Source organism: Sabethes cyaneus, chromosome 2 (genome assembly GCF_943734655.1).
Source record: "Sabethes cyaneus chromosome 2, idSabCyanKW18_F2, whole genome shotgun sequence".
In the NCBI taxonomy this organism is placed as follows: Eukaryota; Metazoa; Arthropoda; class Insecta; order Diptera; family Culicidae; genus Sabethes; species Sabethes cyaneus.
Window position 1 is genome coordinate 3,403,282 of NC_071354.1, and position 27,072 is coordinate 3,430,353.

General features: G+C 41.3%; 2 protein-coding genes across 5 annotated transcripts; both read right to left on the minus strand.

Annotated features, from left to right (window-relative positions):
- Positions 1–3,608: 3,608 nt before the first annotated feature.
- Positions 3,609–5,827, minus strand: LOC128734158 (UDP-xylose and UDP-N-acetylglucosamine transporter). 2 transcript variants are annotated; one of them, XM_053828198.1, is made up of 3 exons: positions 5,454–5,827; positions 5,172–5,377; positions 3,609–4,877 (listed from the first exon to the last, which is right to left on the minus strand). In XM_053828198.1, exons 2-3 carry the CDS (start codon positions 5,246–5,248, stop codon positions 3,944–3,946), a joined length of 1,011 nt encoding a protein of 336 aa, XP_053684173.1. In that variant the 5' UTR covers positions 5,249–5,377; positions 5,454–5,827; the 3' UTR covers positions 3,609–3,943. The 2 variants fall into 2 exon arrangements, with proteins under 2 accessions (XP_053684173.1, XP_053684174.1); XM_053828199.1 differs by having other exon boundaries at positions 5,450–5,827.
- Positions 5,828–13,304: 7,477 nt separating this feature from the next.
- LOC128733874 (major facilitator superfamily domain-containing protein 12-like) lies at positions 13,305–16,665 on the minus strand. Of its 3 annotated transcripts, none has more exons than XM_053827719.1 (5): positions 16,355–16,665; positions 14,782–15,601; positions 14,347–14,663; positions 13,668–14,129; positions 13,305–13,603 (listed from the first exon to the last, which is right to left on the minus strand). In XM_053827719.1, the coding sequence occupies exons 2-5, from the start codon at positions 15,514–15,516 to the stop codon at positions 13,456–13,458; spliced, it is 1,662 nt and encodes a 553-aa protein (XP_053683694.1). In that variant the 5' UTR covers positions 15,517–15,601; positions 16,355–16,665; the 3' UTR covers positions 13,305–13,455. The 3 variants fall into 3 exon arrangements, with proteins under 3 accessions (XP_053683694.1, XP_053683692.1, XP_053683691.1); XM_053827717.1 differs by having other exon boundaries at positions 15,918–16,665; XM_053827716.1 differs by having other exon boundaries at positions 15,656–16,665.
- Positions 16,666–27,072: the final 10,407 nt, after the last annotated feature.

The following is a 27,072-nucleotide window of genomic DNA, read 5'->3' on the forward strand; positions in this document are numbered from 1 at the left end:
CATCGCTTTGGAGGGTGTGATAAGAAGAGCGGGTATAGACACAAGTGGCACGATATTCACGAAGTCCGTCCAGCTTCTTGGTTTCGCTGACGACGTTGACATCATTACACGTACCTTTGAGAGGATGGCGGAAACGTACATCGGACTGAAAGCTGAAGCCAAACGGATAGGACTTGTCATTAATGTATCGAAAACAAAATACATGAAAGGAAGAGGTTCTAAAGAAGTGAATGCTGACCTCCCTCCCCGGATTCATTTAGACGGTGATGAAATCGAGGTGGTAGAAGAGTTCGTGTATCTGGGCTCACTGGTTACCGCAGACAACGACACCAGCAGAGAAATACAAAGACGCATTATGGCAGGAAATCGTGCCTACTTTGGACTCCGTAGGACGCTGCGATCGAACAAAATTCGCCACCGCACGAAGTTAACAATCTACAAGACGCTGATTAGACCGGTAGTCCTTTACGGCCATGAGACATGGACTATGCTCGTGGAGGACCAACGCGCCCTTAGTGTTTTCGAACGGAAGGTGTTGCGCACCATCTACGGCGGAGTGCAGATGGAAGACGGAACGTGGAGGAGGCGAATGAACCATGAATTGCATCAGCTGCTTAGAGAACCACCCATCGCTGCCACTGCAAAAATCGGTCGCCTGCGATGGGCTGGGCATGTCGTGAGGATGTCGGACGACTGCCCGGTTAAAAAAGTTCTCAATAACGATCCGACTGGAACGAGACGGCGGGGCGCGCAGCGAGCAAGATGGATCGATCAAGTGGAAGGCGACCTGCGGACCCTACGTAGACTACGTGGCTGGCGAATTGCGGCCATGGACCGAGTAGAATGGAGACGACTTCTTCGTACAGCAGAGGAAACCACGGCCTGGAGCTGATTAAGTAAGTAAGTAAGTCGTTCGTATATTCGCCATCTTTTCATTATCTTTTTTGCGTGTTTTGTCGCATTTTTGAAGCGTTTTCATTGTTTTTGTTTCTCGTCTCTTTGTCACCTTTTCTACATCTATTTATAGCGATTTCGTTGCTTCATATTGTCATTTTTGGCGTTTTTTATCGTTTTTTCGCCACCTCTTCATCGTTTTTCGTCCTTCTATTGTTGTCTTTTCGATAACATTTCGCCGTTCTTTTCTCATCTCTCTTTCGACTTCTTTTCGTATGCGTCGTCTTTTTGTCATCGCTCTGCCGTATTCCTATTGACTGTTCATAGTCTTTTTGCCATCATTTCAACGCATTTGTCTGTTTGTCGATTTTTGAAGTCTTTGGCATTTTTTGTCGCTTTTTTATTCTGACGCATTTTTGACACTTTCAACCTTCTTTTTATCGTGTTCTTAGTTGTTGACAGCTTCATCTTGTTCACCATTGAACAGCATTTCTAATTTTTATTTAACTACTTAGCTACTACATTTGTCGTTGCACATAATTGGTACGGTCCGGTTTCTGATTCTGTTGATCGTTTGAATGAAGCTTCTCGTATTATTTTATCGAGCATTAATGAGTGAAAAACAAATTTACTGCGTATTTACGACAAATATTTTCAAAGATTTCCGGAGTGGTTTACTCACACCGACATTAGTTTGACTGTCCGACTGTCAAGTCAAAATTCGACAATCGGGCATGAATTAGCGGGGTGATAGGTTTATTTCTATTTCCCGTCGTAGTAAGTGAAGCCATTCTAATTTTCATCATTTTATTGGATGGATCTAATGAATACGCCAAAAGTTGTTGTGCTGATTTGAATAAAACCCTTCCGATCCGTGAACTTTGAAATCACTGAAAAGCATATTATTGAAATCACGCAACTGACTTTATTTCTTAAATTCGCTGTACCGTTTTAAAATCCGTCCATAAAAATTTTTCATCGTCCGAACTAAAAATCACAACAATGTTTACGAAGCTAACGCGCATGTATTTGTGTAGGACGGCATGACAAATGTTATTCTGCAAAATTTCTGCAGGTCAGGCAAGTTTTCGGAATGACGGAAATTAAAACGATTAGTCGTCATTTTCTTCTTCGTCACACGAAAAAAAAAGTAGGAAATTTGGCTGGTAGGACTTCTCTAATGATAAAAAGCATTTAAATAGAACTTAGCTCACTTTGATTGATCGCATATGATAGACAACAAACTAAAATATTAGGGAATAACTAGTTTTGCATCGTGTGTCACAAAAATGTTGATATTTTTAATAATTTGTGTTGGGTAGGACGAGAATAGGCAATTACAACGAAGCAGCAACATGTACCCTACTGTATTTCCAAGACGTCCACCTTTTGGTTCGAATTTCAAGTAGTTTTGTATTCGAGTAGTAGTCGAAATTTTCGGAGAAATCTGGCATCTCTGAATGTTATGTCGTCGAGTCGATGACGACGACTCGACGTAACGTCGTTACTCTTTTTAGGTGCTTTGCTTCGGGCTTCGGCAATTTCAATCTTGTATACGGTAAATATCCTGAATAAAACAACAATAATTACAAATATTAAATAATATAATGTTTCTTTAGAACCACCCGAACAGAATGCAGTTTGAAACATACGGTTATAAGCATACTTGTAGACGTAGTGTAATAGGTTGTAACAATTGAGTGAATGAAGTATATAAGCAGTCGCGACTATTTTCAACGAAACATGACAAAAAATACGCTTAAAAATTTGGCGCCTATGAATCGCTGCATAATTATGCAAAATAACATCGAAATCTAGATCTGGAAATCTGCTAGATATGAAAACGGATGAAGATCAGAATCAAGATTGACCGATCGATCGGAAGCAACTATTTAGTAGCCAAAGGCTTAAAAAGCATTTACAGAATTTGTCAAGGCATTACATTTATGATTTTTAAAGGACAACATAATTTTTTTGTAGAAAATAGGTACCTTTGGATGAAAGCATTCGGGTTGCACTGCGCCTGTTAACGATTCCGTAGTGTTCGTTGCTCAACGAAGTAATCATAAAACACGACGATTGCACGGTCCAATAATCACACCTCAATAAAATACATGTGTCCAATAAATTTCTCGGACACTGGCACGGAAACTGTTATGTCGAGTTGAGGTAAGTGCTTGACAAATCATAAAATTAACCAGTAATTCAAAACTGAGGCTATAGAAGCAAAAAATAAATTTGGATCTTGTAAAGCTTTGAAGCAACCATTCTACCGTTATGAAGATTTCGATAAAGAAAAATGTGGCAAATAAAAATAGTGCACTGTGGTTCATAGGCTGTTTTCAAAATCTCAGTGTTTATACTAAAAAATTTGAAATAAGCACCTGCGGATGACATACACTTTCACAATTTATCGAGTCAAATAAAATTTAAATAGATTTTATATAGAATGTCCTCGCATAGCAAATCTGTTCCCGAACAAACAACCAAATTACCCAGATGCGTATTTCGGCCATTCCCGATAACTTTCATCCGCTATTTACTGCACTTTCTCACAACCGAAATACGTATCTGCGTAAATTGTTTTTGTGCTTGGTACCTACCAGAATCAAAAAGTGAGCTCGTTAATGTCTAGCAAGAAAAAGAAAACGTTGATTGATGACGTTGATGACCGCCGGCTAACGTTGGGAAATAACAGACTGATGTTGCATAGCAGATTGCACATTTTGTACAAAAGTTGTTTTTATTGAAAACGTTTATCGAATTCAAAAAAGCTTGCATTTAGCCTTTCAAATTACTATTAACATTGTCAAAGATTTAAAATTTTAATTCGATATCTAAGCTAATTTCAAAAGGCTGGCGCCTAAACAGAAAATACGAGTAAAAAAATCTGTGAAAAACTATCCTTTGAGCCTCATTACAATTTAAAAATCTATTCGTTCTTAACTCCTGAATTAATAACCATTGCAACTTTTGAGCAAACCAGCAACGACCTGCATTTTAATAAATAGTAAATTAATTAGTAACTTTCCACAAACCATTCGGAGGTTTATTTTGTCTTCTTTTCCGAAACCGGTGCCGGTTGGGTGCCCATTGCTAACCGAACCTTATCGATCACTTCGGTGAAAATAATCGTACCGGTGAATACTAGAATCGTTCCAATCCAGTGGTAGATAGTGAAGGGATTGCTGAAATAGACAATCGAGAACAGCAACGAGACAAACTTTCTCAGCGTGACTACGAGGGTCACTGTCAGCGAGGAGCATTCCGTCGTCAGCACGTACACCGAACTGATACACACATACTGTGTCAGAACATTACCCAGCAGGTACAACCAGGTGATTGGGATTGCGATATTGAGCACCGGTACGTCGTAAAGCGGGCTAGCATTGGCCAGCTTGATATGTTCCCAGATATTACCAGTAAGTAGTAGGAAAAAAGGTAGCGGTAGCAGATGCGTGTAGAATAAGGCTTCCTTTGGGTGTTTTCCGTAGCGTTTGTAAAGCACCTCCTGGTACAGTCCCATCCTAGCTGACACGAACAACGCCAGGGTAAGCAGAGAAATTCCAAGTGTCCACCAGAAAAATACCGTCATTGGATCTTCTTCAGCCGTCTCAGTAACCTGAGTGCTTTTGACATCCGAGCCGGATACAATCGTACAAATAACGATTCCCATCGTAATCATCCCGACGGACAGATACTTGGACAATACGTAGCGCTTCCGGAGTATGATAATTCCCATAATCATATTGGCTATCAGTGATCCTGCCCGAAAGATCATATGCAGTGGCATCGGGATGTTGAAATCGAACGCATAGTTATTGCACACGCTGGACACGAAGAACATTATCACCAGAATGGTGTAGTCTTTCAGACCTATCCGTGGCTTCACCGTACCGCATTTTGACGTGAACAGGAAACCTTCGAGCGAGATGAACAGGAACTGCAGGAAGGTTATCAGATTGCCCGATCCGGGGTCGATCCTAGACGAAAAGTGGGAAGGTATCTATTTTAATACAATGTTATGCTTCTAAACTCAAGACCCAAAATTCAAGCACGAGCCAGTGTGCTGTATCATTCAGCTTTATACTTTTTCACACACAAGTTACTCAGTGATTAATCAATTTTGAAATTAGATTTGATTGACAAAAAGCAAATGTCACGATGGAATTAAGCATAAACCCTTACTTTCATTCATTAGTTTTATACCGCATAGCCTGCTTATACGATGTCATAGTCCTTGCTTATTTGACAGGTGTAACCCAATTTCCACTTACTTGACCAATAGCTCCAGGAACACCACATTGCTGCAGCATCCCACGAAGACCATTACGATCGCTAGTGCAGCGTTCATTGTTTACGTAACTTGAGCTGTAATTAGCTGAACTAGACAACCACTAATTAACTCTAGGTCTAGCTATTAGAAAATGCAGCAGGGAGCACCAAATACAGGATAACGCCACACGCACGAAATCACCGCAGCCTACGGAATAACAAAACTGGTTGTAACAATTCAATGGCAAGTTCAAGTGGTCGGACGATTGCGGATATTTACTGACATTAGGAGCAAAGCAATGTCACTGTTTTTACTGCTCGAGACGGTCGAAGCACAACACATACTGTCCGTGCCCAAACTGCTGCTACCTGTCAGAGTATGTAGGTTTCGAATGTACACATCTCACTTCACTTATGCTCATTGATATAAACCTGCATCGTAGGTATGAGTTCAGTCAACAAAATTCTTTTTCTGCTATTCGTCGAACGTAACGAGGCTACGGCTGGTAGTCGGCTGAATGGTTATAGATCACCGAAAATAACTGCAAATCACGGCCAGTTAGGCAAAACTGCAAAGTCACTCTTAGTCACAATTGATAAGATACATACTATACTATACATCACTATTGTTGGCAAAAAAATGCCTTCATACCATTCATGCGAACCAGGGTGTAGTGTTTTGCTACATTTGCTACTCTCAAGACACCCTGTTGAACCACTACATTCACAACAAAACCGATCACAATAATGTGTGTTTTGTGTGCCCGTGTAAACAGAAAACTTTACATACCATTGATCAAATGGTGTCTGTATGTCCAGCTGTATGTTTTATGCTATGGTTACAAATATATTTTCGAACAGAGTGAATCGTATACACTAAAGTTACTTTTTGCATGGTTTGTTTTATAATACGCGACTGTTTTTACGCTTATTTCGGAATTAACTCGGTTTATTACGTGACTTTCAGACTTAACGCGGTTTTTTATACGATTTTCGGAAATAACGCGGAAATGATCTATTTTTTTACGTCAATTTTTACGTTTATTTTTGGATTTTAGGTGGTTTTTTAATGCGAATTTTGGATTTTGCGAGTTTTTTTTTCACGCGAAATTCAAAACTTACGCTGTTTGACCCGAATAGCAGAATTTACACGATATTTTTACGTAAATTTCAAAATTCACGCATTTTTACACGAATTTTAAAATTTACGAAATTTTTTAAGCGGTTTTGTGTATTTTGTGAACTGAGTGTGTATTTTGTGAACTTTATGGTAAAATCAAATGTTCGGGTCTAGTTCAGATTATATAACGTTCTGCTTAAAATATATTCGTTACCTTATTCGGATGTTGCCTCCCAGTTGGCTTCGAGGTATGACGCTGGTCTAATAAGCCAGTCGTCGTATGTTCGAATCTCGACTGGGAGAGGTTGTTAGAGCCAATAGAGCTTTCTGACAGCTCAAGCATGCACCCACACTAGCGAACACGAAATACGCGTGTATATACATGATGTTTACCTCATTTTGGGGAACAGCTGATGCTGGAGGGACATACCGAAAAACAGCGATTACTAGTTGTGTTTCTACGTCTGATTTTCCATCCTTATTACGGACCTGAATGAATAAATCTATTTAAAGGGTCGTAAATAATAAAAAAAAATTCCATCCTGTTCCAAATTCAAGCACATATTTTGAAAATTTGCTGGTATTTAAGCCAACGGAAGATGAAATTGATTCTGTAGCTTGGTGACAAAGGAATGCATATCTTTTGTTCACTGTTGTTGTTTGCCTCATTTTCAAGCACCAATACACACATAACTGGAAAGCTCTATAGGATCATAGCAACTGGCCCTTCAATTGTGCAATTCGGAAATTGTCGGGCTTACTTTGCTTGCTTTAGCAGCCGAGAGCCGTAGAGGCTCTTGCCGTATCAAGCATTCCTCTCCATTATACTCGGTCCTGGGCTACTTGTCGCCAATTCGTTGCGCGTCTCGATACACGCAAGTCGGCTTCAACCTGGGGTGATTGCGATTCTCGTTACGAGTGATTTTGGTTCGTTTCGCCCATTTGTTTAACGTGGTCGAAACGAACCAAAATCACTCGAAACGAGAATCGCAATGTCACCCCTGGTCGAGCCATCTAGTACGTAGGGCCTCTCTATTTCTGATGCCGGTGGGTTCTTGAAGAGAAAGGATTTCACTGTACAGTCGTCCGGCATCCTTGCGACGTGGCCGTCCCATCGGAGTCTCCCTACTGTAACCGTTTGTTACAGTGAGATTTCAACTCCGCCAAAATTATACTATTGTCCAGAGTTGCGCAGTTTTATTCCTACATCCTAAGTCCACCTCGGAGCAAACTTTGACAGAAGAAGTGATAGCTCTCCAAGTCTTTTAGGCGGACGGGTCACTCCTTGAGTAAAGTTTTCTCAAAAGTAGATTTCTGGCAAAAGCATCCCGGGAACCGGGAGAGCTGTCAACGGTGATAACCTTCCAAGTCCACGGACGGATGGGCGACTCACGTAGAATAGCTTTACGGAGAGGTAGAATGCAGATGGCTGTATGGGTGATAGCACACCAAACCTAGCGCGGTTTGCGTGTTAATTCTATTTTTAGACGTAAAAAGAGAGGACGTTAATTCAAATTCTGGACGTAATTGGCGTAAAAGCAAATCACGTAAAATGAATGGACGTAAAAAGAGATTCTAGTGTACCTCCGCCGCTCTCCGCTTCTAGCTTTTGTTCCGTCAAATAACGTCCGCAAGCGCGGGCATGTCCTCCGTGAGCATCGTCAAATCAATAAAAACTACTTTAATAAGGGATGTACTTTGTCAACATCGTACGGTGGCTATCGTTTGCTAGTGGATGGATGCGTTTTGCGAAGGGCAAAGTAGACTCGATTTCCTGCTTGAATGCGCCACAAGATCTCCTTATTTATGTTATCCGCGGCCACCAGCGATCCCAAATACACAAACCCATCCTCCGCTTCTGGCTCGCTATCGTCAACGATTACCGTCCACGAAAAGTGCACGTTCGTCTCTTTGAGCCTCTACCAGTCGTGTATTTAGTCTGCGACGCATTTACTTTTAGCCCAATCCTACTAACCTCCGCTCTAGCGCAGATGGCCTCCGACGTTGCGAAGTTTCGGCTTCCAACATCAAAGTCATCTGCGTAGCCAAGAAGCTTACCGGATCATCTTCTCAAGGGCGATGTTGAAAAGCATGCAGGTTGAGCTGTCAACTTGTCTCGACTTTTGCTGCGCCTGGTAGGGACTCGATCCTATTGGCTCTAATCGTCTCTCCCAGCCGAGATTTGAATATACCACGTATCACGAGGCCAACTGGGAAGCGCAACCTCCTTTTTTGTCATTCGATTTTTTTTTTGTCAAATGTAGAACCCTGAGTATAAACCAAAATAGCTTATGATGATTGAAAATTATTGTCAGATTTTTGACGTAGGACTACGTCTTACGGCAAGTTTTGAGATAGGGTGTCATTCCAAAAAATCGAAAAAGGCGAGCGTCACGAAAAATGAAAGGTTTTGAGCGCTAATAGCTCAGCGGTTTTCCGATCGATTTTCAATATTCTTACACCAATTGATCGGAAAATCTTCTAAGAATTGACCCAAATAAAGAAAAATATGGATTCTTGATGTTGAACTATTGAAAAATTGAAAATAATGAACCTATGTTTTACCAGAATTCTCGCTTCGTGATTGGTTGAAAGATTCTTTACGATGATCTAAACCTATACCAACTTGATATCTGTGCTTGGGAAGTAAGCCAAAACAAGTGACAAAGTCTCCTCATTTCAACAAGATTTCTCAACACCGCGATTAAACCTAGACCATTTTGATGTCCTTGCTTGGGAAGTACGCCAGAGAGAGTGACAAAGCCCCCTCGCGCCAACAGATTTCTTACGAAAGCGTTTAAACCTAGTCCAATTTGATGTCTGTGTTAGGGAAGTATGCCAGAATAAATAACACAAGTTCGTTATCCCAACAGAACGCAAATTCTTTACTGCGAGACGATTAAACCTAGGCAAATTTGATATCTGTGTTGGAAAAATGTGCTACAGCTGTAGTGTTCGGTTAAAATACGGCTCTGTATGAATACGCATACTTGCCGTTTCATTAGAAGTGTAGTGAAAAGATGTGCTGTTGATAAAATAGGATTGAATTGGTAAAATCCTTTCAACATGGGAAACCATGGATAATAAAAACAATCTTTAATTTCAGTAAGGTAGCAGGAAAGTAATAGTTTGTGTTCTTGATTTTGTTAAATTGTTTTCAAATGCACAATCTTTTGAGAATTGAACGTATGCAATGTTACTACTTTGATAAATGTTACATACAACGCATGTAGCATGTATATATGCTGCATATAGCATGTATACATGAAGAATCGAATGATTACAAGCATGAATACATGCTACTATCATTATAAGGAGACTTACGTAGTCCTGCGTCACCTATATATGCGGTCGTGTCTTGTACACAACCCCTCTGATTTTTTTTTGTGAACCACCCCCTAAGAAAATTTTCTAGATGACTGGCACCTTTAACTCTCTCAAACTCATATGGAATATCTAAACTGCTTTCTGAAGAAATTTTGATTGTTTCTCACGGTAATGCTTTGCTGAACGTGGATTCTCCATAAACAATAATTATCTCGTGATAAGTCAGCTCGAGCAAAGTTCGATAGCATATGGTATATCGGCAGAACAAAATGATGAAACTCCCGGCGGTTACCCGTCATGGGTTTCACATGCCGTCAGGACCGGTTTTCGTCAACAACCCGAATGTTGTTAACTAAGCTGCGTTTACATGAGCCTCTGAATTTGCCTATTTTTCATTGTCCTTGCATATTCCAGTCGAGTGATGCTCTGCAGATCTCATTCGCTTCAGTTTCACTTACGTTTTCGAGTTTCTGTTGCTATCGGACTGTTGCCATCGGACATCGACGATGAAGTTCTTCGTTGGATAGCCAGTTGTTAAGCCATTAGGCACGAATTATAACTATTCGCAGTTGTTGCGTTGTCTCACTGACGCACCACGTTTTGCGGGCGTACTGCAATAGCGGATTCAATGTTCGATGCACAAGTATCCCTGGTCCAAGTGGTTGGATCAGTCTTGGTGCCATTATTGGGCGTTGTCTCGCTATCAAGTTATTGGAAGGCTTCAATCTGCCCCACTGTTTATAGCTGCAACTAGTATCTCATTCGTAATGATGAGAAAAAACAGCAGTCATAATATACGGTCGAACAAAACCCCAACAATATGTGCAACATCTTATACTAGAACGCCTCATACTGAGCCTACCAGAGATAATTTGCTTATGGGCCCTATTCTGTAAGTCACGTCGAGTGTCACTTTGCTCGACTAGTCGACTTTTGGTATTATGTAAGTCACATGCGACCCGATTTTGTCGAGTAACTCGACTGAGTCCACCGCCAAAAAGCTAGTGACTAAACGGTTAGCAAGTCACGCTTGAGCTAGCTTTGTTTTGGTACTGCATTGAGCCGCTATGCTGCCCGTTCTTCTTGCACTCGACAGTGACTGAGTCGAGCCGAGTTGCTCGACGTGACTTACAGAATAGGGCCCTATCTAGAACTTCTCTACGCCTAAGTGCGCCCTGGATGTTTTCGTGGTTGAATAGATCAAACGCTTTTTCAAAGTCAATGAACATTAGTCCTGCAATCTTGGACTACGGTAATCTGCTCAAATGTAATGCAAAGCGTTCTGATATTGTCTATACACGATCGATCAGCACGGAATCTGCCACCGGAGAGTAGCATCGTTCTCTTCCTAGATCCGGCTGAGGATTATCTTACAAAGTACTTTAAGAGTAGTACAACAGAGTAACATGATAGTACGGGGGGCTCCGTAGCCGCAAGGTTACCGAGTCTGCTTTGACAAGCGAGTGGTCGTGGATTCGAATCTTAATAGAATCATACCATTCGATGTCCAGTGACTTTAGCATTATTTATTCTCAGCCCCCCCCCCCTACCTCATTTACTTTTCCTTCATGCTGAGTTCTAAATTTACCCACTCTTCACAGTGCAAAAGTCCCTCCTATAGTTAAGTGTACTGATCAGAGGAACGAATGAGTCCTCGGACGGCTATAATATGGGATAGTACTGACAGTGAGGAATAAATGGGTAAAGTAGATCAAGCTTTGAAGGAAGGGTAAACCCCACAATACACACAAGCACGCATAAAATTTAATAAGCATATCGCCCATTCAATAGCGATTCTAGCAAAAAGAAATGTAGTGCAGGGCATACAGTAAACACCCGGGTGATATCACAATAGATCAACTATACTGGTCGCAGTGATGAGTCCACACAGGAAAAAACATGATAGCACGCCAGTTACCGCGTTCAGTTAGGTCTCCTTTTTAGGGACCTTGACCAATATGCCCAGCATCCGATCCATCGGAAAAGTTGCGATTTCCCAAATATTGCTGAATAGCTGGTACATCATCTGTGTTGATAAAGATTTTGCGGGCGATTTATTATTTTTCATACTTTTGACTGCTACTTAAATTAACTCGATTATTACGACGAACTATAGGCATTCTGCGCTGCTTCTTTTGTTAGACTCTGACATTTGATATTCGAAAGAGTTGTTCAAAATGTGCATTCCATCGTTTAAGCTGTACAAAACTGACAACAAAAGGAAAACGGTGAAAAAACTATAAGAGGCGTCCAGAACGATAAACGTTTTAGAGAAGCAAAAAGCTAAATTTGTTGCAGAAGAAAATCTCAATGCTTGATAAAAAATCAACTTGTTGAACATGTTTTATTGTTTTACAACTTCATGTGTCATGTTGATTATGACATTTGTTTAACTTGCACGTCGTGCAAACCAGCGGGTTTCAATATAACAAGTGTTCAGATTAAAAACAGTCAAACGAATGGGGGTCCAAGGTACCGTCGAAGATATAAGAAGAGTCCAGTACGTCCAGTACCTTACCAAAGTGTAAACAACACACTGAGAAAGAAACGTTAGACATTTTTTCTTGGTGTGTCATGTTTGGTCGCAATAAAAAATGTCAAATGTACGCAAATTTGTGTCACCAACCAGTACACTGCCCATAAATGAGAAATTGGTTAATATATCATTTTTTCCAAAATTGAGTTCATAATATCACATGATAGTATACACCCCCAATTACGTCCCCACAGAAGCCGGTTATAAAAACTTGCATTTCCGGAGGCACACGACGTGAAACAATTTTGGCAGCAACCGATGTGTTGTCATTTCGCATTTTTTCATCACATATTCAAGCGGATCATTTGGTGTGGTGATTTCAGGCGTAGGCCTAGTAATCGCTATGTTTTTGGATCGAATCTCGTTATTTATTTATTTTTTTCATTGACACGACAGCCTACATGGCAGGATTCGCAGCTCGTATTAACGACGGTATGATGCAGCTGCTTCTACCTTCTAATTTCAAGCACTTGAACCTCACGCTTCGTTGGCAACTTCTTCGGGTGCACGGATTAAATGTTTCATCATCCATATCGTATTCACTTATGCTTTCGTACTGTTTTAAATAGTTTAAAACCATTTTGAAGACCCGCCAGCATAAGATAATTGACAACGTATGCACGTTAGCCAAATTTTTCTCTGGATTGTCAACTCTCCTTGGGTTAATAAACGAAAAAATGGCTACTGCGTTAAAAACGTGCCCCGGAAGGCTTTTGGCCACAGGTATCGCTGTTTCACGGCATGACTCCGGCATGTATGACGGGTAATATGCATAATAAACAGGTTGCCATTACCGCGTAAAACCTCTTTGATAGACAAAAGTAATACAATTACATTTTTCTCAATTTCATGTTCGTGGCATATTAGCCAATTCTTCATTTATGGGCAGTACAGCTTACGAAATAAAAGTGTTATAAGCGTTCAAAACCTGATCACTTTCACAATATTTACCATTCGTTAGACGCAGTCCTACGTCATAAATTAACAAATGGGTAAATTAGGAAGCCTGCAAGTAGATGACGGAATACGTCTAAATCAACGTAATAATTTAATAGCGGATGTAAAGATGATCATTCAAATGCACTGATAAGAATCGAACGCACAACATTCACACGTGCAGTTTCGGATCTTCTCTATCGCGCTAAGTTGGTCTATAATCGTTGAGTTGTATTTGGCTAAAAACTTATAAGAATAAAACTCGGAAATATTTACATTTTGGGATATGCTGTTCATAAAGGTATGTTATCACTGTTAAAATTATTCCTAATGCTGATAGGTTACTTTTGGTGAGAATGACCCATGATCATCTTAAACGCCGCGATCGTTTTCTACGTGCGCTAGTGCAAACCAGCGTCGCCAGCGTAACACAGCCAAGTCCTGCAGCTGTTCCACAGGCGTATGCTAGGACACTTCGGTAATAATCTGGACAATCGTTACGATCGTGACATTTCCTGAAATATGCAAATAGTTATAGAATATTATTACCGTTCTAATTGAATCTGATTAAACACTCACATAGATTCAATAATTACCACTACCACGCCAGTGATAAGCTTATCAGTAAACGTGACGGCCGAATAGATGAATCCACCCTGATCGGCATGTTTGCCGATCATATCAGCGGTAATACAAAGACTGCTGATCATGGTAATCGAACTGCCTGCACCGAAAAGCGACGCTATGGCCATTAGCTGGATGGTGCTAAAGGTGGCCGATCCTTCTGAAAGAGCTATCCAAGTGCACACGCTCAAACTAATGGCCGAGCCGAGGAAATACACCAAACTGTTGCCCACATATTTGTTGGTATATTTCAGTACTAACGATGCTATGAAGGAAGCTAAGAATGACACCAACGGAACAGTGGCTAGATGCTCTACACTAGCATTCTGGATCGGATCGGGCTGAAAGGCACGTTCGTCTAGCCACAACGGCATGTAGACTAGCGAAGTAGTCATGAATAAGCGTGAGAACACGTAACTGAAAAAAAAATTTAATAGCATAAAATTATCGCAATAATGATTAATAATCGCCTCTATTCATACCGATCGGACCCGGATCCGATCAAACATTTCGCTTCGTTCAGATCAGAATACAACGTAAACGTTTGCTATAACATACGTCGATCCGGATTCGGAATATGGTTTCTGATCGAAACGGGCCCGTTCGGAATGTAAAATCGTGGTGAATAACTTACAGCAATGCATTCTGATACAGCAACGGAGATTTGAAGAAGTTTTTCTTCGGTTTTCTGAAAACAATTTCATCTTTGGCCCCAACGGTACCGTTAGCCACTAAACTCGAGGGTCCGGCAACATCTGCGCCCGTTATTTCCTGTTCGGAATGTAGAAGAGTTTGTCTTTCCGGGTCGCGGCTTCGTTGGCTGCCGGCACTTTTGATAATGTTATGCTGCAATGCTGTGTGCCTGCGGTTCTCGTAACCGGTAAAGGTAAGCGAGAAGTTGAACAGAACGGACATAGAAACGCCGACTAGACTTAATATTAGCGCAATATCCTGCGCGTTCGGTGTAACATGAGATGGAACGAAAACAAATGGAAATGTGACGAAAATGGTTAGCAATGAAGTGTAGCGAAAAAAAAATACTTGGAAAGCCTTAAAAATGTTAACTTACTCGGAATCGGTACGCATCGCCGGCCCCAATCTGGTTGTCTGCAGTCGTACGGCTTCGGAGTACTGCCCAGGTCACAATGTATACCACAACGTTGGAAACGATGGAGACCGAGTAACGAACGGCTGTCAGATCCGATCGATCTTTCTGAGACTTTGAAAGTTCCGGTATCATGGCAAGATGTGTTATTTGGACGATTGGCCAACCAAACTGGAACAGCAATATCACAATGGTAAAGTAGACAATCTCCCACCAGTGCGGGGCTACATCACACCACGGGCACAGGGAGAATATCATGGGAAAAGTGATGAATACTATGAAGGTTCCTGCTATGTGCCATTGCCTTTTGGTTCCATATTTATCTGTTAAAAATCCCACAATTGGCGTCGCGACAGCATCGCCGACCTGCCCGAGCATGACCAGAGCACCGGCTTCTGCTGCTGGCATTCCGAGGGCACCTTGCATAAACAGTAACGTGTAACTGAACCATACTCCGGCACACAAATCATTGTACACGTGTCCCAAGCCAAAGCCAATTTTCTCGAAGATTTTTAACGTCGAACGTTTTTCCATTTGTGAATCGGCTGTCGGAGGAGGATCTTCCCCAGATCCACCCGGTAGGGGACTTTCAGCAGCAGAGCCGAGCGTCGTTATTTCATCAGTTGCACCATATGAATGTGTTACGACTGTTCCATTCTGTGACCGGTTCCTGTCGACCAGGACCGATTTATCTGTCATTTCCTAACCAATTCAACAATATGTTGTCTATGTTATGTTGTTATTATGTTGTTATTTTTCCTTGCTCACAACAGCATCTAGTAGGCTGAAAACGCACAATGAAATTAAGTCATGCAAAAATGTTGAGCATTTTAGTTACCAAAAGTTGGTGACTTTTAAGTAAAGCACTTCACACAATTTCAGCACTTATTTTCTTTTTTTCCAAAATATTTGTGTACGTTAGGTGTCTGTTCGAAATGCTAATAATTTTGAAACGCTAAATGAAATCCCATCTCATCTCAATTCGAAAGCGTTAATCATTATTTTGGTATTTTTACACAGATCCCAAAGTAACCTTTACACTGAATAAATTAACACCTCACACAATATCTCGACAAATGTTCCGAAAATGATGCACTTACATTCGCAAGGTTATTTGCAATTCCAATACTTATTAATACTCAGCTGACACGTGTACCCTTTTATCCGCCTGCTTATCCACAGTATAACTCATCGGAAGCTGCTACATCCGTAGCCACATTTCGAGCAGTTAAAAATTCTTTGTCGATGACTATTCTAATTGTCTGCTGAAAGGTGCTAGAGAACTTTGCAACAGCATTCAATCCAGGTATTTTTCAATGTTATCTCGTACAATAGCTGCAGTCGCAGATGTTTTGAACAGAACTATCCCCACTTGTTTAATAAACAACTCACGAGAAACCAATCCAGACAGGAGTTTCACTGTTTCCATTCACACTATGAAACGTCACGCGCAGCTTGTTATCATTATTTCGAGTGTTGCCCCACTACATCCAACGCCACCCAACATTACCCCACTCGTCGCCGTTTGGATACCAACCCTACACGATACACGGTTGTATTGGTCTCAAACTAGCATTCTCCCCAGCAAGCTCCAAACTAAACTACCACCACGGGATGATGAGAAGAGTGTGGTCACTCTACTGTAAACACAACATTACTGTACGAGCTCCAAAGTCAAACTGAAGCCACATGGCTTCAGTCGGACAGGCAGCAGTGCTGGGCTAATCTATGCACCCGGGAAAGGGCGTCACCACACACCGGTTATGGTACTTTTACAACTTCCCTCCCGAGCCCTGTGGCTGGCATGACGATGCGGCAGATTGGCGATTTGACAAGCTTGATTCAAATTCGAATTGGTCTTGTTTCATTGTGTCTGCTTGAAATATTTTTTTCCACGACGTCTTCTAGACTATCGGTAATTCGATATCTACCACCACCGGGTTCAATGGATCGAAGTAGTCCGCTCAGTCACGTGTAAATTTCACCGATTTAGCAAAACCTGCTCCAGATATTTGTGGTTGATTATGCATAATGTCAAAGGAGTTGTGTTGCCTAATGTAGGCTCTCTGATTGATTGTCTGCAATTTATATTTTTATATTATTCTGTATCTGCAACAACGATGCTAAAAAGAAAGCATTGTACCCTACAACTGCCAGGACTATTGAACCTAGCGCTAATTACACGCGATAGGCGCGACTCTTTGTGCTAACGGGTTCTGGGTTACATGCTTCACTTGTTTCGCACCATCGGAAGCTAATATTCCAATAATACAGCTGTAGAGCACAACTGATAATACAGCTCATCTCTTCAGCAGTTGTGCCAGTCGTACCGGGTTATGACTAACCCGGCTAGACAAAGATGTAACGCAAATGCATGATGCATGATTACTTTTCTTTTCGTGTTAGGTAGTATGTTTGGTGACAAACTTTGCTTTACACGCAGAACTCTCCGTTCGACGAAACCCATCTTACCCGTCTATCTTACACTACAGGAAGAAAAAATCTAAAAATGCAATCGTTATGAAAAGTCAATTCTTGGCAAATGCACAGATTTTTTTTTTTTTTTGTAGAAATTGCCTTACATATTTAACTCGAATTTAACTAACGAGATTTTTTTTCAAATTTTCCGTTGATAAATCGTTTAATACTAACAGCCAAACATGTGAGCAAACATGTGAGCTTCCGGGAAATTAGCAGTCATTAACTTTTGGTCGGTGAGCCTAATTTCGGAAGCAGTTTTTGGGCCCAAACGCGGGGTTCTGTTTGAAAAAAATGTAAATACTGCCTTCTTCTTGTCAATCTGAACTCAGCGAATATATTTTCATAAACAGAATTTTAGTTTCAAACAAAAAAAACTGCTTTTGAAATTGGCAGAATCGATGACTGCTAATTTCACCTTAAGATGCATAGACTTGATGCCTTGGTGCTGTCTTCGGGATGGAATTTCGAAATTGTTTTTGAGCAACTTGTGCAAAATTTCTTTTGCTGACTGCTTTCATTTACCGAGGAGTAAAATCTATGTTCATACTTCTCCAACGCCGAGATTTCGAATCGTTATCAAGCAGAGCGGTTTCGTTCATTGTGAACATGCAACTTTCCCATAGAGTTGTCTATGTCCAACTGAAAAACGTAGTTGAATTTAGGACGAGGCACTCTTCAGTGCTCCTGACAGTATCGCTTTTGTCACGAGAAAACAATAAACTTCGGTTAGATCTGTTTGCTGGATGATTTAATTCTACAATCACACTTGAGATTCACAGTTAAATGTGGTTAAATCATTCTTTATTTCAAATCTAGCTGCAAAAAACCTGACGCCTGGTGTATGACAACCAGTTGTTTCGATTTTTTTCATAAGATCAACCGTCTGCTATGAAAACATTAGACTTCAAAAAGTCATTACAGATACATCATAAAACTGTTGAGTGCTACCCTGTACCAACATCACCGGTTGCTAAAGCAATGCTACGCTAGCAACATTGATTATTACCTTAGTAACCAAAGTTGTTAATTATTTCTAATAAAGAGAAAATTATTTAATTCGTTACCAGTTGCTTGAGCATACTAGAAGCATTCTTCAATTCCTCCGAAATCCATTCCGGTCCAAACTCAATTCCCGCTAACAAAAACTCATTTCATATGAAACTAGCTGACCCGACAAACTTCGTATTGCCACAAATTAAACTGTGTTGTACATAAATCCTAAATCTCGGATGACCTTTATCACAATCTCGAGTTTTGCAAGTTTCTGAGTTCATGGGTGTTTTAATATACAAATTTTCCTCACAGTAAAATAGAAAACAACTCCCCCCATTGCTTCTTAGCCTGATAAAATAAAGCGGATAGCATTTAAATATTCGCCATCATTACAAACCATTTTGCGAAATACCATTTTGCGGAACACCAATTCTCGGTTGACCATAACGCGGTATATGGAGTTTCGCAGAATACCATTTCGCGAAAAACCTTACGCGGGATGTACCATTTCACGGAAAATCTTTTCGTAGAAAGTACCATTTCGCAGGAGTGACCCAACTGAAGGAAAGTAATAGAGGTCAGTAGATCTAGGAAAATAAATAAACCTAGATAGAGGTGATCTCTACGGGGGGCTGACCCCCCGCAGTGGCCAGCGCTTCCGACGGCAGGTCACCGACAACACTCCCGGCCTGTGTCCGTCTCACCCTGAATCATCTAATGTTACTATTGATAGTTTCTGGTGGTCTTGTTATTGACTAATGTTTTAGGAAAGAGTCTAAAATTTCTCGAGTGCGATTAGGTTTTGAGTTACGCAAAAATTTCTGATTTATTTGCATGAGAATCCTTATCCCCCTACCACAGGGGTGAGGGGTCTCAAACCATCATAAAAAAATTCCTTCCTCCAAAACCCCCCACATACCAAATTTGGTTCCATTTGTTTGATTAGTTCTCTAGTTATGAGGATATTTGTATTTCATTTGTATAGGAGCCCCCCCCCCACTATTGAAGGGGGGATGGGTAATAATTCCCCTCCTAAAGAGACGAGGGGTCTCAATACACAAAAGAAAAAAAATTGCCTACAATAACACCCACTTGCTAAATTTGGTTCCTGATTAGTTCTGGAGTTATGAGGAAATTTTTATTTCATTTCTAAGGGAGCCCCTCCTTCTAAAAGGGTAAGGGGTCCTAATTCATCATAGAAAAAATTCTTGCCTCCAAAAACACGCACATGCCAAATATGGTTCCATTTGATTGATTAGTCGTCATCGAATTATGATGAAATTTGTATTTCATTTGTATACAAGCCCCCCCCCTCCTAAAGTGGGAAGGGGTCCTAATTTACAATAGAAAAAATTCTTGCCTCCTGAAACCTCCACATGCCAAATTTGGTTCCATTTGCTTGATTAGTTCTCGAGTTATGAGGAAATTTGTATTTCATTTGTGTGTTAAGAAACATCCATAAAACTGCATTATCAATAAGTGTAATTCACCTTATAAGCGATTTTAAAGGATGGTTAATCCCTAAATAGTTTTGATAAAGGTACATGACATTCTTCTGCAAGATGGGTTTATCTTAACAATGCTGCCATAAAACCCTCCTAAAACCGTCTATTATTGAAAGAGAAATAATACTCTTAAGAAAGAACATTCTATCTAGCATAAACAACTAATCTGTTAAAATGAGTTTCTAGCCTGTGACCAGCATGGATTTTTTCCAGGACGATCGACTTCCGCAAATCTCGCCGAGTTCACGTCATTCTGCATCCAGAACGCGGAAAACGGTACTCAAATAGATACTATTCACACAGACCTGAAGGCGGCCTTTGACCATGTGGACCATGATTTGCTTTTGGCCAAAGTAAAACGGATGGATGCGGTGCCGATCTTTGTAGACTGTCTCAGGTCATATCTAGTTAACCGGCGTCTTTCTGTGAGACTGGGCAGCGGCCGTTCGAATCAATTTTGTAATCGATCTGGTGTCCCACAAGGGAGCAATCTTGGACGTTTACTGACGTGTGATTGCCGCGAGTTTCAAAGGCTTCGATCAACTTCGTCAACTGGAGCAAAACAAACGAGCTCCTCATCAGTGTGCGTGTCATGCTCAATCATCTCTTTCAACCACGCCCGATTTAATGGAACTACACTATCGATGGCGAGTCACTAAATAGAGACTCCGTTATCAAAGCTCTCGTTCCGCAAGCATCAAACAACAGCGAAGGTCAATAAGAACCTTATCTTTCGAGTCACCAAGGAATTTCAGCATCCATATTACCTGCGCGCTCTTTATTAGTCCCTTGTGCGACCCGTAATTGAATACGCAGCTGCGGTGTGGAGCCCTTATACAGGTGTTTGGTTGTCCAGATTGGAAGCGGAGCAACGCAAATTCTTTCGATACGTGCTTAAATATCTTCCATGGAAAAACACATACAATCTGCCTCCGTATTAAGTCCGCTGTTGTTGCATATGGACACACACAGAAGAAATAAAGAGTTTCTTCGACCGAACCTCTGACGCACTGAATATGGCCAGAATGAACCTATTCGTGTTATGCGTTTTTTGTTTAATAGTGTATACAACTATTTTGATTTCCATGTTTCATGTAGAACAACTGCTGTCTTTAGTTATGTTAGTTACTAGAATTTGTATTCATGCTCCCGCCCACTCTAATACGGCATGACATACGGACCTTAGGCTAACAACCTTCGTTCGTTCGTTTAGCAACCGAGAGCCGGGGTGGCTCTTGCCGTATTAAGAATTCCGCTTGTACTCAGTCCTGGGCTACTCGTCGTCAATTGGTTGCACGTCTCGACACACACAAGTCGGTTTCAACCTGGTCGAGCCATCTAGCACGTTGGGCCCCTCTGTTTCTGGTGCCGGTGGGATCCTTGAAGAGAACGGGTTTCACTGCACAGTCGTCTGGCATCCTTGCGACGTGGCTGGCTGACTTTCGCCAGGTGTACGATGGGAATCTCTCCAAGCAGTGCCTGTAGCTCGTCATTCATACACCTCCGCTGCTCTCCGCTTTCCGTTTAAACTCCACCAAAAATACTCGCAACACCTTTCGTTCAAATACGGCTAGTGCACGTATGTCTTCCATAAGGAAAGTTACTGTCTCAAGTCCGTAGAGGACTACCGGTCTGATTAGCGTTTTGTACATCGTCAGCTTTGGCCGGCGGCGTATGCTCCTAGATCGAGGGAAAAGTAGGCTCGATTTCCAGCTTGAACGCGTCGTTGGATCTCCTTACTCGTATTATTGTCGGCGGTGACCAGAGATCCCAAATATACGAACTCACCAACCACTTCCAGTTCATCGTCGTCAATAGTCACTATCCGTTGGAGGCAAACGTTGCTTTCTCTGGAGCCTCGTTCTACCATATATTTGGTTTTCGATGCATTGATTTGTAACCCTATCCTCCCAGCCTCCGTTTTTAGTCTGGCGTAGATTGCCTCCGGCGTCCCAATTTTTCTAATAATAATGTTGAGGTCGTCTGTTAAGGCTAGAAGTTGGCTACTCTTGCTAACGATCGTTGCTCTTGTTTCGAGGCCCGCTCACGGGATCACACCTTCAACAACCTAACAACCTACTGTACTTGAAAATTCTACGTTAAAGAAAATGACAGAAAAAACGATCTGGATAATTAGTAACAACCATTAGCATGGAAACTGGCAAGAGAAGTTGTCCGCCTGAAGCTTGGAATCCTGGGGCTGAAGGAGGTACGCTAGCTGTGTACTGGCGAACACAAGACATCATCCGAAATGCTACTCGTGAAAGAGCAGTTGGATTCCAACTCAACCCAGGGGCAGATGCGGCCCTGATAAACGAAACAATAGACGTTGTCAGATTCAGAAATCCACAGAAATCAGAACAGAATTACAGAATTACAGAAATCCAGTGGTATGTGAAATGGAGAAAGAAAGTTTCTACAGTTATCTAAACAGGGTGCTTGAGAAAATTCTGAAGGGGGACATCCAAATCCACATCAGCGACTTCAACGCGATGGCTCAAACAACGCGGACCTTGAACGCGTCACGGAACGCCATGGCCAAGGAGAGATAAGAAAAACGGGGAGCTGTTTTGAACCACTCTTCCAAGTTTCAAATATCAGAGACCAACAAAACTAGCAGTTTATGCCGCCAATAGTTCGTCGCAATAACCGCGTTAACGCTAGGGCACCAACACTAGATGAAATTGAAGCAGCCACCGAGCGTATGAAATGCCAGAGATATAGGTACTGTATTTCATCCCAGTTGATGCATCAGCTTTTCAGCAATATATGGGAAACTCTGCAACTTTTCCGGTGGACTGTATGCAGGGCACATTAGTCAAAGTCCCCAAAAAAAGAGATCTAACATCACGTTGCTCTACTCTCAAAGTACTCTATAAGCCGGATCCAGCAAAACATCGACGCTACTCTCCGGCGGCAGCAAGCTGAATTCCGTACTGTCTGATCATGTGTAAACTATATCACAACGCTCCGCGGAGCTAATCAACGAATTCCAGGACTCTCGCCTGCTGGTGCTCGTTGACTTCGAAGAAGCGTTTGACCGACTCAACCATGAAGCCGTTTGGGCACATTCTGGACGCAGAGGAGTTCCAGAGTGGCTTTTCCATCTAATCGAGGTCCAATACGAGGCGTTCTCGTGCCAGGTGTTGCACATTGGCGTCTTGTTCGACCCTATAAGGGTTACTGCCGCTGTTTTTCATCGTTATGGATAAGGGATTAGATGGAGTGAATGATAAAAGACCAAATCGAGGATCTAACGATGGAGCAGCTAAATTACCTGTATCTAGCCGATGACATTGTCATGCTCACACAACGCCGAAATGATATGCAGATCAAGTAAGATGACCTCTCCGAAAGCTCCCAGGTAGCAAGTCTGAGAATCAATGTAGCAAGAACTAAATCTTTGGCAGTGAGCAGTGCTCACTGAGCACTGACAATACCAACAACTTCACAGTTGCGGGACAATTTGAGCAGGTAGACGCCTTTCAATATCTTGGTAACCAGGCAACGCCCGATGGTAGTACCAAGCCTGATATAGCCACACGGATCGGGAAGGCCAGGGGTGCCTTTGCAGGTCTGGAAAACATTTGACGCTCAAACCAGATCACTATCACACGAAGACCCAAATTTTTAACTCAAACGTTAAATCCGTAGTGCTGTATGCTTGCAAAACGTGGTGTGTGTCAGCGGAAAGAACGCAAAAACTGCTGCCTTCGTGGCCTGATAACTGATTCTAACCTCCAATGAGGAACTCCATCGTCGTGAACGTAGCTGGAAGTGGATCGGACACATGTCGAGGAACGAAGCGAACGAGATCTGCAGAAAAGGACTTGAATGGAATTCACAAGGACAACCTAGAAGAGGCAGACCACGAGGCTCATAGTGATGCAACTTAGCCGACATCCGGGCTGTAGCATTGTAGATCAGAACCTGCCCTGGCGACAGGGAAATCTATGGCGGGTAATCGTCGGTAGTGGAGATCTCTGATCTTATCCCTTCGTTCCACCGGACCGGCGGACATGGACACACAAGTGTCCTGATTTAGAGTTACAAAATATTATGAATAAAATATTAAAAAAGCATAAATTTAAATTAACGTCAATTTCATCTATGTAGAATTTAGAATATCATGTGAAGAAAAGATATTTAATGCAAAAAATCAGAGGGGTTGTGCACAAGACACGACCGCATAGGTGACGTAGGACCACGTAAGTCTCTTTGTAGCGATAGTAGGATGTATCTATGTATATAATAATACGATTCTTCATGTATACAAGCTACATCCGTAACGGTCATCAAAGTAGAAACATTGTATACATTCAATCCTCAACCGATTTTGGAGTTATATCCATATTAAATTATTAAAATAGATATTTTTATATATTATTAAAACGAAACCAAGTTAGTAACTAAACCAAACAGTAAGTCAATTTGTATGATATGTTTCTACGTTGAATAGTGCTTTTCCTCTGGTAATCGGGTAGACGGTACGCGCGAGTTTTCAAAAAGTTGAAAATTTTGCGCAACTTTTCTGCGGCTTACAAAAGGACACGGATAAAGCATTTACAACCTGCAGACGTATTGGAAGTCGCAGAAAATGTCGCCTGTGACCAGAAAACTTATTACCGTCATTGGTTGGTCGTCCGCAATGGCGAAAAATCCAACTTTTCCCTCGTTGACTGTGTTAATTATGGTATTAACTGGGCAAGAAAATATAATAAACTCTTCAATCGTTATGTGGCCCTTAAAAGAACCGATTGTTTGATTATCATAACTCCTGCTTGCAATAAACTTGCACTAACGCATTTAACGTAATTCTCTGTTCGGTAAATTGGAGTACCGATAACCGCTAACTAGGCACGGCTTGTTGCAACGGACCAACCGGAAAGCCTCGTGTGTGGTCCTGAATCACGATGAAATACCACTCCAAGTGGCCAGCTGCAAGTGACGTGGGATGCATCTGGTCGTTTTGTTGTCGCGAGCAGCATATGTCCTCCCAATTCCAGAACTCCTGTCGCCAGATATTCCATCACGGCAGTGAAATGGTGCTTCAGCTCCAACACACGTTCACACGGTCAGCCGCTGATGAACACGTGCACGAGTCGAACGTGACTCCCGTTTGCCCTGGCAAACGATGTTGGCACTAGCTCAGTTAGCGTTTGAATAATGCTGTTCGCCGGCTTGTCACGTGTTATGTACCAGAGCAAGCGACAAGAAACGACAACGCCCATTTTTCATGGTCCTTCATTCTATCTGCGTGAAATAAAAAAAGAGCATTTCAATTTCAGTCTGAACAAAAGAGCAAAGTTGCCAAAGAAAAATTACGCTACCTATATTACTGTAGCATTGGTGATGGATAAATTTGTGTTGCTAAGATGCAAAAAATGTTACTAAAACTCTTTCATTTGATTAAATCCAATTTCATTTATTTTGACGCTTGGCCGAACACATTTACTTGGAGCTAGTATATTTGTTGGCTGCAACCAGCGCAACCAGCGTCCAGCAGCAACAAGCGAACAGAAGCGCGAGAGGTGATCGGTTAAAATTATTTGATAAGAAGCGAACAATCAGATCAATCTAAGTTAAATAGAATTAAAATCAGTGAGTGAAAATTCCTCAAATCTTCATGAACATATGTTTCGTTCTTAAAAGAACGGTTTTTCGACGTGATAGGCTGGAAATTTAAGCCTTCTTTTCCGTCTTCTTGGGCAGCAACAAAACAGTTTAGACGTGCCATCACGGCAACGAAATGAACCATCAGCAGCAAGCGAACGTTCGAATCAATCTAAATTAAATAGAATTAAAATCAGTGAGCAAAAATTCCTCAAATCTTCATGAACATATGTTTCGTTCTTAAAAGAACGGAATGTTGGAAATTTAAGACTTCTTTTCCGTCTTCTTGGGCAGCAACAAAACAGTTTGGATGTTCGGAAAGACACTTCTCATAGCAGTGGTGACACGGGACAGCAATTTGTTCAACTCTTCGTTGTTGCGGATGGCCAGCTGCAAGTGACGATAATTCTGATCGTTTCGTTGTAGCGAGCAGCATATGTCCTCCCAATTCCAGAACTTCAGCAGCCAGATATTCCTTCACGGCAGCGAAACGAGTGCTCCAGCTCCAACACCTCGCTTGGTGAATTTGCATGTCTTCGTTGCCTTATCCATGGGAAGCAGCAACAGCTGAAGCTCAACAATTTTCGATCGGATACTATAGGGCGTAAATTAAATACAATCATAAGGAAGCTTAACCCATAGCTTATATCGTATATATTTCTGTCATCCGTGCTAGGGAAGCACTGGCGAGGGAAGGCAAAAATACGAAAATAATTCAAATTTTCAAAATCAATTCAAAAACAAAAATTTTTCAAATTCAATTTCAAAAACAAAATCAATAGTTTTCTATATTTTCAATATTTTCAATCGATTTCCCGATCAATTGGAGTAAATGTCTTGGAAATCTATTGAAAATTGACTGAATTATAAGCCGAAGCGTGAAAACGCGTTTCTACTTTGATGACGTCATTTCTAACAACCAATCACGAAGCAAGAATTCTGGTAAAACATAGGTTCATTATTTTCAATTTTTCAATAGTTCAACATCAAGAATCCACACTTTTCGTTGTTTGGTTCAATTCTTAGAAGATTTTCCAATCGATTGGTGTAAGAATATTGAAAATCGATTGGAAAACCGCTGAGCTATTAGCGCTCAAAACCTTTCATTTTTCGTGACGCTCGCATTTTTCGATTTTTTGGAATGACACCCTATCTCAAAACTTGCCGTAAGACGTAGTCCTACGTCAAAAATAAAACCGGCGGAATCGGCACGAAACCGGTTTTTATTATAGTTACTATATATATAGTTCGGCGGATAGAAAATCGGGAGCCAAATAAACGTCAAAAGCGGAGCCAAAAGCTTTTCAAAATCCAAAATTCAGGAGTAATGTTAAAAAAACACACTTTATTATCATAGAACTAGTCATTTTCAACACTCGCCAGTGATTATTTCTCGTAAAAACCTGCACATTTCACCATAATTTCAAATTTAATTTCATTAATCAGGGATGCCAATTCGCCTGGTTTTCTATCCGCCGAACTATATATATAGTAACTATAGTTTTTATTTGTCACACATGACAGTGAACGAGCGAAATTCAGCCGAAAAGTCAAAACAAACCCGTATAGAGCGAAATATCTGCCAGCAAAACTTCGCCGGATGAAATTCGTTTCATTTTCTTTTATTCCTTTGGCATTCGTACTTGTCGCGCAATACGAATCG